The sequence below is a fragment of the Dasypus novemcinctus genome, chromosome 10 (genome assembly GCF_030445035.2).
Source record: "Dasypus novemcinctus isolate mDasNov1 chromosome 10, mDasNov1.1.hap2, whole genome shotgun sequence".
Lineage (NCBI taxonomy): Eukaryota > Metazoa > Chordata > Mammalia > Cingulata > Dasypodidae > Dasypus > Dasypus novemcinctus.
The window spans coordinates 45,147,337-45,161,694 of NC_080682.1; the positions used below are offsets into that span (position 1 = coordinate 45,147,337).

At 48.0% G+C, this 14,358-nt stretch overlaps 1 protein-coding gene across 4 annotated transcripts in view; it reads right to left on the reverse strand.

Moving 5' to 3' along the window:
- CRY2 (cryptochrome circadian regulator 2) overlaps positions 1-13,869 on the reverse strand; it is a 32,787-nt gene extending 18,918 nt beyond the window's left edge. For 2 of the 4 annotated variants that reach the window (XM_058305482.1, XM_058305483.1), the window contains exons 1-4: positions 12,552-12,839; positions 5,386-5,494; positions 2,419-2,561; positions 664-848 (exon numbers count right to left, since the gene is read on the reverse strand). In XM_058305482.1, the coding sequence (XP_058161465.1) occupies positions 664-848; positions 2,419-2,561; positions 5,386-5,494; positions 12,552-12,766 (652 nt within the window). In that variant the 5' untranslated portion in view covers positions 12,767-12,839. Of the gene's footprint in view, positions 1-663; positions 849-2,418; positions 2,562-5,385; positions 5,495-12,551; positions 12,840-13,444 lie in introns of those variants that run through there. The other 2 variants (XM_058305485.1, XM_058305484.2) reach the window with 2 other exon arrangements.
- Between the last annotated feature and the right edge of the window lie 489 nt (positions 13,870-14,358).

Below are 14,358 nucleotides of genomic sequence, written 5' to 3' on the forward strand. Positions count from 1 at the left end.
TGGAGACCAGGCCTACTCAGTAGTAGTTCAGCAAGTCTTGACACATTGGTCTGTTTTTTGAACCACTGTGGATGAGATCATCCTTAAAGTTTTAGCATTTTCTAGGTCACCCTGGTTTTCTTTCCACTGTTACTATTTTCTCTTTCCCCTTGCCTTCCCCAACCCAGACACTCATCATTCCAGGCAGGTGAGAACACTGTGAAATTCTTGCCCTTTCAGGCTTAGCTGGCAACAGTTGTAGATCTCAGGGGAGAAAGGCTAACTCTGTTCAGATACAAAAACAAGGGGAGGAGAGGGAAGGAAAGCAAAGATGTGGAACCCCAGAGGCTGACAGACCCCTTTCAGCAGAGGCACTGATGCCAGTACCAGATTGATTCTATTTGGCTGGAGATGGGAAAGCACAAGAGTAGAGGCATGAACTAGAAAGAGAAGATTATACATATAAATATGGGAAAAGATGGGAAGGACATATACCCAAATTAACAGTGGTTATGTTTGGATGCTGGAGTACTGGTGATTGCTCTTTCCATTTTTGTTTTTCTGTATTTTCTAAATTTTCTATAATAACATGCATTACTTTGACAAAGAAAAAAGAACACAATAAAAGCTTCTTTACAAAAAAAGGAGGTGCCAGCATAAGAGGCTTTGGCAGGAACTACGTACCCAGCTCCTCGAGGGAGGGCACACCATAGGTTTCGTCGTGGTTCTCCTGGATCTCGGCCCTGCAGCTCTCCATCTGCTGGCTGGTCACCGAGCACACTGGCTTCTTGGGCAGCTCCATGCGGCTGATGATGGCCTGAAAGCGCTTGTAGGTAAGGGGTGGCTTCTGCCCGTTGAGCTCAATGATCCTGGGGATCCCAAAGTACACCTAACATCACTCACAAGTTCTTTTTTTGGGGTCCCTGCCCACCCAAAAAAGAGCCAAGACACTAAAGACTTTGGGGATAGCTTTCCTCATCCATCCTATCTAGGTGGGACAGAGGGGAAAGGGAGGTCACATCTCCATTTTATTGAGAGGGAAAATGAAGCCCAGAGAGCTGGAGCAGATGCCTCAGGTAATGGAGCAAGGCAGGGCCAAAGCTGGGACTCAATTCCAGGTTCCCCGATGTCGATATGGAGCCGCCTAAAGACAGAGACTGACCATCTCTCTCTCATCACAGAAAACTCCTCATTAGCCTTCTTGGAACTCAGTCTACCCATCTGAGGCGTGGGAATCCCTGTGGGCCTTCCTCTTCCCCAGCATGAGCCTTGGAGGAAGTTCCTTGATAAGAACTGCAAACGTGTTCTTTTCTTGGAAAATCATTCCTTTCCTTTCTTCAATTTACTAGGTCAGAAAGGTAGAGAACAGCCTGTCCTCCCTAAATCAGAGACTGGCGCTGGGAATGTTAATACCACAGATACTCGCTTGCGGTTTATGTAGCTGAACTCATGCAAGAAGGAAAGATATAGGAGGACAAATGGGAGAAGTAAGGCTGTTTACATAAGGACGAATTGGGATGGTTTGGAGCCAGATTCCTGGGGTTCCTGTTGGCCAAGAAGTAGCTTACGCAAGACCTGGCAGCAAGACCTGGCTGCCTGGGAGGTTCATTTCTCAGTTGTTCTCTCTCCTTCCCTCCCCCCATTAGCAGACATGTGAGCTTGGCTGCTGCCTCTGCAGTCTGGCACGTGGCAGGAGGAGGAGCTCCACACCCCACCTCTCCTCATGAGGGCCCAGCTCACGTGCACAGCTGTGTGACCTGGCCTTCTGGCAGCCACAGCAGGGATGGGGGACGGGGGGAGGCTGCAGCAGTGGTGGCTGCTAGCTTGGCAGCAGAAATAAGGAGATAACAGCTTTAACAAGGAAGGACAAGGAAGGAAAGGAGAGGCTTTCCTTCTAGTCTCTCTGGAAGCACAGAGGCCTATCACGAGGGGAGGAAGCTACTCTGTAGTTATCAGTTCCCTGCAGGGATCTCCAGAGCCTCCTGAGCAGCAGCTAACTCCATGGCCTGGAAACCTAGATAACCAGGGAAGCCCAGGAAACTCATCTTAGGTACAGAAACTGGGCCTATGAGAACAAAGGTCTCTTGGGAGGGATGACAGGATGGGCTCACAAAGGTCAGAGGGAGGCCTTGGAGGGGTAGGATGGAAGGGGAATATAAGGGGCAAATGGACTGCAGCCATATTTAGGGGCACATTAGGGGATCCTCACTGCTTCCATGCCTTGGGCCTAACAGGCCTCTTTACCATGCCAGAGGAGTAAAGCTCTCTGTGATCTGTTCTATAGGCCCCAAGTCTGACCTATTCTTTAGCTTCTAGAAAATGCCACACAGTGTATGCCAGGTACGGCCCTACTGCTGAACCTATGCGAGTTCTGCTTAGCAGGGCCTCAAATCACTGACCCTCCCAACCGGCAATCTGATGCCTGGGGCCCTCCCTCACCTGTCCAGGTCATAGAGCGTGTGAGAGTTCTCCGTCACCACCTCCACACCAGCCTCCTTGGCCATCTTCATGATGGCAGCATCACGTTCTTTTCCAAAGGGTTCGGAGTCATATTCGAAGGTCAAGCGGGTCACCCCCCATTCCTGTGAGGTGAGAATGTATTATGCTCAATACTGTGTTTAGGAAGGAGGAAGAAAGAGCAGGAAGCCGGGAACAGAATAAGTCCAGAGACCTGTCAGAAAGGGCTGCGGAACAACCTAGGGACAATGACTTGACCTGGAAGGCTAACAATCTGAAGTTCATAGAGGTTGAGGAGGGCAGGCCAGTGAGGTGAGGCCAATAGCACAACAGCAGAGTCTGAGGGTGGTGGTATCTCCTGTGGAGACAGGAGAGGTGGTGAGCCCTGTACACTTTCTGTGTCCTTGCGATAGGAGAATGCAGCAGGAGGCTATAAATAAATGCTCCCAGGGGAGCCCCCAGTTCCAGAAAGAGGCACTGACTCACTGGTGCAGACAGCAGGGGACAGGATCACCACCTCCCACCTGCTCGGCAAGCCATTCCCAGAGCTCCTCCCGGCCCTGCAAACTCGTGGCCTCATTTTCTTGACAGGCTTGTGCTCTGTGAAGTGCCCTAATGGTTTCCACAGCAACAGTTGCGAGGCCAGTGGCAAAGATAGCTAATAGACTCTAGCTCTCAGAGAACAGGAAGAGAGGAGCCATCCTTATTCAGAAGTAAGAGAAGTCGAAGACTAGAGGGGCCGCCTGGTGCAAAAAGAGGGAATTCTTTTCCAAGCCTTTAGTCATTTCTGGGAGGGATTTCTAGAGCTCCTAGCAACACTGAGAGAAAACTGGCCCAGTGAAAGCTTGTTCAGATCATCCACAAAAAGCCTTAAGCATGCAGACAGCAAGAGGAAAAACACATTCCAACCAGAGTCTCTGGTTATGGTCCCTTAAAGCTCTGAACCCCCAGGCAAATGTTCTGGCCATGCACAGGCTGACTGGCTCCTGACTCAGACTTGCCTGGGATGTGCGTCCTGAGCAGGGTGGGTCATTCCTTATCCAAGGGCAGCAGCAGTGAACATTTATTGAGCCCTTACTATGAGCCGGGTCCTCTACTTAACAGTTCATATAGATTACATTTTAAATACTCACAAGAACCCTGCGAATAATAACAAATGTTACTATTGGATGACACCTTCTCCAAGAAGTTTTCCTTGACCTCCTCTTTCAATATGATTCTCCTGCACCTTGTCCTTTATCCGTCACAGCATTTATCACATGCAAAGGAAGTTGTCCGCTCCTTGTCCATTCCTGTTTCCCCCATTAGAGCGTGAACTCTCAGAGCAGAAACCAGGCCATCTCCTTCATTGGCATTACCCTAATACCTGGTAAGGGGCCTAGTACATAGTAGAAGCTCAATCAACAGAGGCATGTCTGGGCATAACCAGGCTGGCCTGTAGGTCCTAGGGGAAGTGAGGCAAGGTGGAACTGAGAAGGCAGGCAAGTGTATTTATATGGCATGGTAGTTAGGAACATAGCTCCAGAGTAAGAGAGCCTGGGCTCGAACCCTAGACCACCCACTTCTTAGCCTCATGGGCAAGTTATTGTTTCTGCATCTGTAAAACAGAAACGAGACCCTACCTCCTAGGGCAGCTTGTGAGGAATAAGGGAATTAATGTATGTACAGCACTTAGAACACTGGCTGACTCCAAGTCAGCCTCCAAGAACGTTAGCTATTATTTGGACTGTGTCATCTCTGCATGTGTGTATATGTGGGACAGTGGGTGAAGGGAGTGAGGAAATGTTTACTAAGCTATTGGCCTTGACCTGAGGCCTTTCCTCCCGTTTTTTTCTCCGGGGAAGAGGGAAGGAAGTAGGGTTGGTATGCTGCTGAAGATGAAGGAAGACTGTCCTACAGCCTGCTGTCTAGAAATACCTTTGCTGCAGTTTGGGCATCAAAACATACTTTTTAAATGGGCTGGAAAAAAAACAAAAACAAAAACAAAACCCTCGTAACCTCTCTTGGAACTTAGCCCTCTCCTCCCTCACATTTCTCATTGTTATGTCTGTGAGAGGGGAGGGATGAGCTAGGCTAGGGATGGAGGTGGTTGGCCCAGAGGTGGGTAACAGCCAGGTGCCCCAAACCTCTTGCAGTTTTCCTCCATCCAGCTCATCACCCCACTTCGGTCCTCACGCCTCTTGGGAACAGCCGGGGCCAGGACTGGGTCACCTATGAGCTGAATCAGCATCTCCTCCTGAGTCCCCAGGCCCCTGCAGTTCACAGTCTCTTCTGTCCTGCAGCCCTGCCGCAAGCTTACCAGTTCTACTTTATATCCATCTTTTCCTTTGTTCAATTTTTATTTTTATTATTAAATGATGTGGTCTATGGAAAATAATTTTTTAAAAAACCTTAAAAAAGAAAAAGAAAAAAAAAGGGGGTTGGGGTGGGGGAGAGCAAGAGGGCTGGTAATCTTGTATAGCAAACAGAGGACTCTGTAGTACTGAAATGAAGAATTTACCAATTACTCACCCCAGGGAAACAAGGAAGCTCCCTCAGAAAGGCTGTCTCTTTCCCCAACAAGCAAAGTAAACGCCACTTGCTAACCAGGAAACTCCACCCTCAAACTCCTGGCAGAGAAAGAGCACTAATAAATCCTGCTGGCTTGAGTCAAGCAAACATCTAAGGAAGCCAGTGGTATCCAGGGTGGAATGACTTGCCACATCCCATGTCTGGACTAAGCTGGGAACTTTCCAACGAGACATTGGTTTCACAGAATTTTCTTCTTAATACAGTTTCCATTCCGTCGGCAATCCGACCAGCTGCCTTTGCCCCCAACTTTTCCAGCAGCAACCGTCAGGCCAGCCCCAAGCATTTCCATTTCTGCAGTCAGAATATCCTCTCATTCAAATTGTGGGAACCCTTAGGAAGCAGAGGCTCACTGTCTTCTCTTGGGCCCTATACACTTACCTTGAAGAGCCTTGGGAACACATCAGCTGGCTGTCCCCGGACTACAAACAGGCGGGAGTTTAGTTTCCTTAAACTTGTATCCAAATCTTCCAGAGACTGAAGCAGGAACCTGCGAAGTCCACATAGGCTTTGTTAGTGATAACAGAGGTAGCTCTCTTTCATAACAAAGCTGGGAGAAAGTGGTTCACTATTTATACCAAACAAGTAGCATCCTTAGCAGGAAGACTGGAGAGACCTGGAGTCTGGCCCAGATGACATATGGTAGTAGTTCAGATTGAAATGCAGGCTTTGCCACTTTTAGCTGGGTGACCTTAACCTCTGTAGCATGTTTTCTCATTTGTGATACAGAGATAGTGGTAGTACCTATCTCATAGAATTTCTAAGAAGAGAAAATTAAATAACGCCTAAAAAATTTTAGCACAGAACCTAGCACATAGGAAACATCGGCTGCATGTGAGTTGCTCTATTGTTGTGGTTCCTGTGTGATCAAAGGCAAGTCATTTAGTCCCTCTGAGCTTCAGTCCCTGTATATGAGGCTCAAAAGGGGAGAAAGGCACCTGAAAAACTGCAATCTGTTTTTGCAATAAAAGTACAATAATACTGAGATATGGAAGCATCTGGGTCCTACTAGCAGAGGAACAAGACTACAATAGCCCTGGAAAATTCTACCTGCCCTGATCCCACAGACCCTTACCTTTTTGGAGTTGTGTCTTTGGGTTGCATATCTTTCGCTGCCATGGCCCCACAGGCTAGGCTGGGTTCCTAGACCCCCATGGGTTCCCAGAGCATTTTCTGGCAGATGCCTTCCTCTCCAGAGCTCTCCAGGGCTCTGGCCACCAGGTTCTCATCCCAAGAGGGAGACATCTTTGCAAGGTCCTTCTTGATAGGACAGCATCTGCTACGCTTTTTAAGTGTACTTTCTCATTTGATCTCAATAAATTTTGAAGGGAAATATTATTATCCTCATTTTATAGATGAGGAACTGAGACCCAGAGAGGTTTATTAATTTGCCTAAAATCACAGCTATGACGTGACAAAGCTGAGATAAGAACTTAGGTCGGTAAGACTCTGAAAACCCAGGCTTTTGTCTCTGTGCCCCATGTCCAAAGTCTTGTAGTGGCACAACAAACACTACTCTAGGTGCTGAGGCTTTGTAGGACTTCATGTGTTTGGAATCCCTTTCTCTGACAACACAAAACTGAACTACAGGTAATCTATACTGACATTCTCTTCTTCTGCCTTGGGTCCTAAGCCCTGACAGGTCAGCATGAGTTCACAGATACTTCCCAGGTGCCTGCTATCTCACCTTTGGCTTCTTTCATCCATCAAGCCCTGCATCTTTCATCTGTCAACTTTGGGAATCACCTTTCAATTTTGAGTACAAGGAAGCCCTGTGCCTCCTCTGCAGCACACTGCCTTCCCTGACTCTTGGAGGCTTACAGAGGCAGCCATGGCTCACAGGCTGCCAACCAGAACCAGCCTCTGCTGCTTCTGACGTACATGATATGACACACTCCCAAGGCGAATGCCACAGACCCACATTCCAGTATGAGCTGAGTCCAGGGCTCAGCACAAATCATCATATTAGCTAAAGAGCATTCAGGAGATTTGCCAAGGGGTTGGGATGGAAGACTCTGACAGGCTGAATAATGCCTTATGCAAACCAAAAGTTCCGCCTCTGTGAATTTCTGTTTTTGAAAAACTGACACTTTCAGAAAAGGAAAACTGAGACGTGAGTGACGCACTTGTGTTGGCCTCCTCTGAGGTTTTGCCACTCCCCACACAAGGAAAATAAAAGACACAAGTAAAGCACCTTCTGCCAGGTAGAATGTCTATAGATAACAGTGGCATTTAAATTCCACAACCCCAGAACGGAAGGTCCTCCACTGGCTGCTCCCAGAAATGCCCTTGCTATGTACTTTGGGGGCCTGTTCTTTCTTCACAGTCTACCAGGTTGAACAGGGCTTAGATTTAAAGCTATAAATAAGGTTGAAAATGCACATGAAATTTAGCCTCCGGAACATGCAGCAAGTTGCCTTCTCTAGACCTTTATTTCTAGACCTCACTTGCTAAAAGGAGAGATTGCACGCAATCTTTGCTTTGAGGGACAGATAACCCCAAGAGAGCCTTTTTCTTCCTGGATAAGCAATGTCGATAGCTGAGGCAGAAAGCAGGTCTCTGAACTCAGCAACTAAATAATAAGGATAATAACTAACATTTAAGAGCACTTAAAAAACACCCTTCTACTTGCTTTACGTGCTTTACCTCATTTAATTCTCACAACAGCCCTCTAAAATAGGTACTATTATTATTTCCATTTTACAAATGTGAAACTGAGGTACAGAAAGATTAAGTAACTTGCCCAACTTCACACACCTACTAAGTGTCCAGAATTCAAACCCAGGCCATCAGGCTCAGAGTCTGTGTTCTTAGGCACTGAGCTCCTGAGCTCTGAGGCGGTTTTGCCCAGGTCTCAGCTAGCAGGATGGGTCAGACTCAAATGCCAACACCTTTGCTGCCAGATCTGTGCTACTTTCAGTGTAGTCTGTGGAGTAACAGCACCAGCCTCATCGAGGAGCTTGCCGAAATGCAGACTCTCAGGCTCCATCCCAGACCTCCAAATGAGAATTTGCATTTTAACAAGATCCCCTGGTGATTAATTGGCACATTAAAGTTTCAGAAGCTTGCCCTAGAAAATGGAACTTTCCTTCTGGCTTCTGATACAAGCTGTTTTTCTGTGCTTCTGTTTCTACTAAGCCTTCCCTTTTGGAGATCATGGTTTCTGTCTCTTCTTTGGCCTTCTAGAAAGGCTGTGCTGTTTCCATCTTCCATCCTGAGTCAAGTCCTGCAGGGTTCTCCAGGAAGCAGATGACTCAGGAACCGCCCCCCCCCCCCAGGAGGTGATAGGAGACTTATGAGGAGGGCCCTCAATAGTCCCCACCACCAGGTAGCCAGAGAAAGATAAGCCGCTAGGGTACCACCCCTGAAGCCTGCCTGGTGATAGCTTTGCATAACCCCAAAGAAGCTTGGACCAGGGCTGCTACCAGGCAAACACTCCCTGGAGCAGAACCTTGAGCTTTTTATACTCCTTTAGCACCTCCTCTCCAATGGCCAGTTTCTATTTACTCCAACGAGGGGGATTCTAAAGAAATGTGGCCTGGGCATTGGAGGCACTGGTGGCACCTTACCCTTGGCAGCTCCAAGCTCACATGGCCAAAATTCAGAGCACATGGTCCTGTGTGAGCAGTTAAAGCTCACCTTTTGCTCAGACAACATGTGCAACTGAATTACATTACATAAGTACCTTGGAGCCAGAGGCAGACAGAACTGGAGAAAACCAAACTGGGTTTTCCAAAAATACAGAGTGGATTCTGAAATTCAGGGATTCCATGGGGCTGGCCCCTTAGGTTAAAACAAGCAGATCCTGCTGGTTAAGCACTTATACTTAAGAAAGGCTTTTCTAGGATTGGCAGATTTTGCTTTGAGGAATATTTTCATTGCTTATTTGTTGTTAATGTGAGGTAGAGGGTGCAGATCTGCCCTTTTGTGGGGGGGGGGGGTCCAGATATGCCCTTGACCAAGTTTCACTGCTTCAAGCCTAGGTTACCTAACTGTAATGATGAGACCATAGGCCGGTCCAGGGTGCCTACATGGGATATAAATAGTAATTGGTTTCTCCTAAAGAATTAAGAGAGCTTAAGCCTTATGGAAAATAACTCAAACCCACAATCCATAGGGAGTTTCACTCAAATAAAAATATATTTATTCTTTCTTAATTTCAAAGAAAAAGATGAAATGAAGGTTTTTATCCCTTTTGGACAAACCGAAGCAGCACAATGGTGATGTAACTTGTTTGGGTACCAGTAGGAATAGCTCAGAGAAACTCAAAATTCCCCACCAGCAGACTACAGTCCTTAACCCGCTTCTTGCTGACCAAGTTCTGGGAAAGAAATCTCTTACAACAATCAGATGGTGTTTAGCTCCCATCATTTGGAAGGAGAGACACAGTGACTCTTATCAGGTGCCTGGGGAGTTCCCATTTCACTTTGGTTACTAATTCTGAGCTATATTGACTGAGAAAAAACACATTAGCTAGTATACATTTTTACCAACTCCCTTTGTCCCAGTGGCTCCCGAATGCAGATGTGGCACAGAGCCAGGGAAAAAATAATTTAAATAAAATGTGGGGAAAATTGTCACCAACACCTACCTAAGTTGCAGTAGGGAGAGAAAGGTAATTAAAAACTGCAAGGGCCTATTTTAAATACCAATTTTGTCACTGCCACATTTCCTATTTTTTGGTTCTCACTGCAGTACTTCATTGCAGATGCAGCAAATTTGAAAAAGGTAATGCTGGGGAAGATGGCAAAGCTAACTGCTTTAAAAAAAAAAAAAAAAGTCCTGAGGCTCATATAGCTACAATTAACCCACAAACTTCCTACTACCACCAAGGCAAGGAGTATGCTAGTCCTCCTCCAAAATCAATAAATCAACAAATACACCTATTTTTGGTTGCCTTTCTCTAACCTCACTTACCATGCATGGTTATTTTCATCTGGTATTATCTGCAGAAAAACACTGGGCAAGAGTTAAGTGCAGCAGGTATAGAAGGGTAAAATCTGTAGGGATCACAGATTTTGATTCCACCCACCTCTTGCAGATGGCCTGGGCCCACCCCTCCAAGGGAGGCTTCTCAGATACAGCAACTCAAGTAATTACAGAGCTAGGACGTCATGCTGCAGTACAATTCTCCCAGACCATTCCCAGATCCAAAAACAGCCATCGGAAGATTACACAGATTATAATTATAGGGCTCCAACAGTTCCCCAACCCCCAACAGTGAGCACAAAAGAGTATACAGCTCTGCCTCTCCCTCAGATCCCAGGTGCACAGAGCATGGTAGAGGTGGTAGGAGTGTGTCTGTTTTCAGGCCCGAGAAGCAGATATCATATTCTATCTGTTTTGTGTTATTTCACCTCTTTCTTCTGAATGACAAAACTAATTACACTTCCTGCCAATGCACTGTAACACACTTGCTGGGTGGTCAGGCTCAGGTCTATGGTTCTTAGTCCAGTGGTTCTCAAGCTTGGCTGCCCATGAGAGCTTTAAAACCCAGATGCCCAAGCCATTTCCCAGAACAATTAGAATCAGGGGTGGGGGCAAAAGGGGAAACCTTGGCATCTTTTAAAGATCTTTAGATGATTCCACTGTGCAGCCAAGTTTGAGAACCATGCTCCAGTCCAGCTACAATTTTATTTTTTTTTCATGGCACTTAGTTCCACTGAATTATGATTGCTTACTTGTCTCCCTCCACTAAAATGTAGGCTCTGAGAGCTCTGTTTTTGCTTGTTCCTTCTGTATCCCTAGCAGCAGCTAGAACAGTGCTTAGCAGATATTAGACACTCATTAAATAATTGTTTGATTAATATCTGCATACTATATGGCCTCCAACTTCAGGACTCTACTCAGGCATTTGAGCTACCACATTCCTTTTTTCCTTTACTTGCTCAAAAGCACAATCATAAAAGGGTGACCCACAAAAATCCATAAACACCTAGCTTCTAGCAAAGTTTAGTCAGCAACAGGGTTTTGTTGTTGATTTTTAATCTCCCTGACTACCACAAAGAAGTTGGTAGTTCTAAGCAATGTCCTGCAAAACCCAATAAAAGAAGAGACTCCTTTGTGACAATGTAACAAGCAGGCAGTCAGATTCTATTTGCTCTGCTCTGACTGGCAAACTGCCATAGAAGGGGGCAAAGTCCGAGGCTTGGTTTAATGACAACACTAGGGATGGTCATTTGAGTATGTTTGTCAAACCCAACCTCTTATCTACAGAAATTGGAGCAGAGACAGAGCAATAGAGCAGACTGTGTGGGCAGGTTCTCCACAGGACTATCTTTAGCTGTTCCCTCTATATAACTGTGGCAGGAGGGGGCATTTAATAGACCCACTGCTAGGAACATTCAATCTCCTAGCAGGGTACACGCCTTGGAGCTGAAATAACGGTGTGTTAAGAACTACTGTTTCCTGGGACTAATCTTGCCCCTGGATGCAAAAAGGCCACAAGCAAACATCCCCCAGAATAATGCAAACAAACCAAGCAACTGTTCTGCTGTATTTTAAAGAGTACTGGGTACAAGATGTCTCAAAACTCCTTGGTTCTGGATACTAGTTACAGAGGAAAAACAAAACAAAACAAAACAAACACACCACCACCAATTCCCTATCTGTTAATCCTTCCTTATGATTCTGTCAACTTCATCTCCTGGGAATCATCTCCAGAACAGCCCTTGTTATCATAGCCTTCCTGTTTCCTAACCTTAGTGCACCAGTTCATAAAAGTCTAATCTGTAATGGCTCAACTGTCCTTTAAAATCATCTCATGAGAAGAGGAAGAAGGGGGTGATGCCTTGCTTGGTTCCTTGTTTTCTAGCAAATTCATGGCAGCTGAGGGCATTCTCCAAAATCGGGATATAAAGGGCCTCTGTCCTTGGGGTTGTTGTACAGGGCAGATAGCACCTGCCTTGTCTAATGTTAAGCCTGGGTCTCTAGACCCGTTCAGAGGCAGGATGGCCTGGGTAGAGCAGATGCCAGGATGCGGGAAAGGAAGTATTCTGCCAAACTGGAGGTTTAGGGATGACCTTCAGGATCCCAGGATCCCAGCATTTGCTCTGCTACAGAAAACCGTCCCTGCCCTCACCCACAATATCTTCTTTCATCCCTTCTGCAGCGAAGCGCCTAGCCCAGAAGTCCCTGTTCGGCCATTCAGTCACTGCTGCCTGTCCTTGGGCAGGTCAACTTTGCTTCAGAGAGTTTCAACTGGACAATGGGGACCATGATATCTGTCCCATAGAGACGTTGTGAGGCTCAAAGCGGTTAATACACAATGCGAAAGCGCTCTGTCAGACTGTGCCCTCGCCCACCGAGGACATTAATTAGCGCGATGACTAATGACTTCCCCGGCCCGGGTTTCTCGCCCCTGCTCCCCCCCGCACACGTCCCGCCCCGCGCTACATCTCCCTGCCCCGCCTCCCTCAGGCCGGGGTCTGCCAGCCGTGGGTGGGGGCATAGCCTCCCCCCTCGGAAGGCCCCGGGCTGCTCCCCGGGTGCCCCTGAGGCTAGGCCGTTTCTCCCGGGCCCGCGACCCCGCCCCGGGCCCCCCTCACCTCCATCGGTTGATCCCGACTGAAGAGGAGGCCGCGAACCAAGGGTCGAGAATGTAAACGCAGCGCACGCAGCGCGCCCCGCGCACGGCCGCCAACAGCGCCGGGTTGTCGTGGAGTCGCAGCCCCTTGCGGAACCAGTGCACCGAGGAGGCTCCATCCGCGCCGGACACCGGCGTCGGGGCCGTAGCGCCCGCCATCACCCCCGTTGCCGCCATCACCGCCCGGACTGCGCCGGCCACCACCGCTCCGCCCTTGTCAGCGCCCCGGGTCCCGCCCCCAGCCCGCCCCCAGCCCGCCCGGTGACCTATGACGCCGCGGCTCCTCGCTTTGCGGCCCGCCCCCCACGCCTTGGAGCGCCTCTGCCATTGGCTGGGCGCCTTCCGCAGGGCGATTGGCCCAGCGGCCCGGGTGCGGCCCCGCCCACTCACGTTCCCACCATGTGTCTGTCCGCCCCCGAGCGGCCCCGGGGCTGGGCGGGTGACGCAGGCGGGCGCTCCCCACTGAGGTCAGGGCGGGGGCCGAGTCTCCAGGGACAGCGGATCTCTTACACGCTGGTCCGGGCCAGCTGCTGGAAGGAGCTGCCTGGGCTGGCGGCCGCGGTTGCGACTCCAGCCAGAGAATTACACGCCTGACAACCCGCCGCCCATTATCATCACCCTCATCATCATCTACCTCACTCTGCCCCGGTCACCACTTGTTGAGTGCATTTTATATGTCAAGAAACAAGATAATCTCTTTACATAGACCAGGGGAAAGATTTCAGGGGCTCCGTGAGCTTGAATTGAAAAAAATAACTTACCTTTATTTTCACTGACCGCTAGCTGAAATCTAGTATTTCCTTCGATTATGAATATGCAGTAAATTACAGTCGTATCCATTTTATATCAACTTACCGTTGTTGCATATCTCGAAAAATCACTTACGCTTATCCATACTTCAAAATTAAGGTAGTTGTTAGACCCGATGCTAGTTGAGTGTCATTCTGAAAAGGGGTCGGTGGTTTTCACCTGACTGGCAAAGGAGTCTCGGAACAAAAAAGGTTAAGGAACCCCTGACATAGACTATCTCCTTTACCACTCTCAAGTCAGCCTAATTACAGTCATTCAACAACCCCAGTGAAGGAACTATTATTTTCATTTCACAGATGAGGAAAACTGAGGCTGTCGCAGGTTGAGTGACTTGCTGAAGATCATAAAACTATTAGGAAGGATCCATCCAGATTACTCTGATTCTGAAAGTTCTTTCATCCACCAAAAGCTTCTGTTGTATGCTTCTGTCTGTGCTGAGCTCCGTGGCATTTGCCAGTGACAGCGTCTGCGGGGGGGGGGGGGGGGGGGGGCGGGAGGAAAGACCTGATAATGCCATAGCAGAGGGGTTGGGAGTAGGTGTTAGCAATGTGGAGGGCGTGGGCTGAGATGGTAATTATGCTGTCAGATGAATTTATTTTCTTTTAGTCCCATATTTAGTAGACTTGAAGGCAACGTTGTGTGGAAAGCACTGTTAAGAATTTCCTGTAGGATTCAGAGCTGTGGAAGACAATATCCCCAGCCCTCCTCTGAGAAACCAGGCCTGGCCTTCTTATCCTTCTGGGAATCTTGCTGATTGACTTGCTGATTGAATGAATGAATGAATGGCAAGGGAAGCAAATAAAGACCCACAAGACGTGCTGAGGATGAGTTAAGATGGCCTGCTCAGGCTGGGGCCGTGGGGTTACTAGGTGGAGAAAATAGTCTGTTTCGATGTCACCTGATGTAGTAGCCATGCTGGAAACCCTTCTTGAATTTGGGAATGAGCGGCTGAAGAAGGA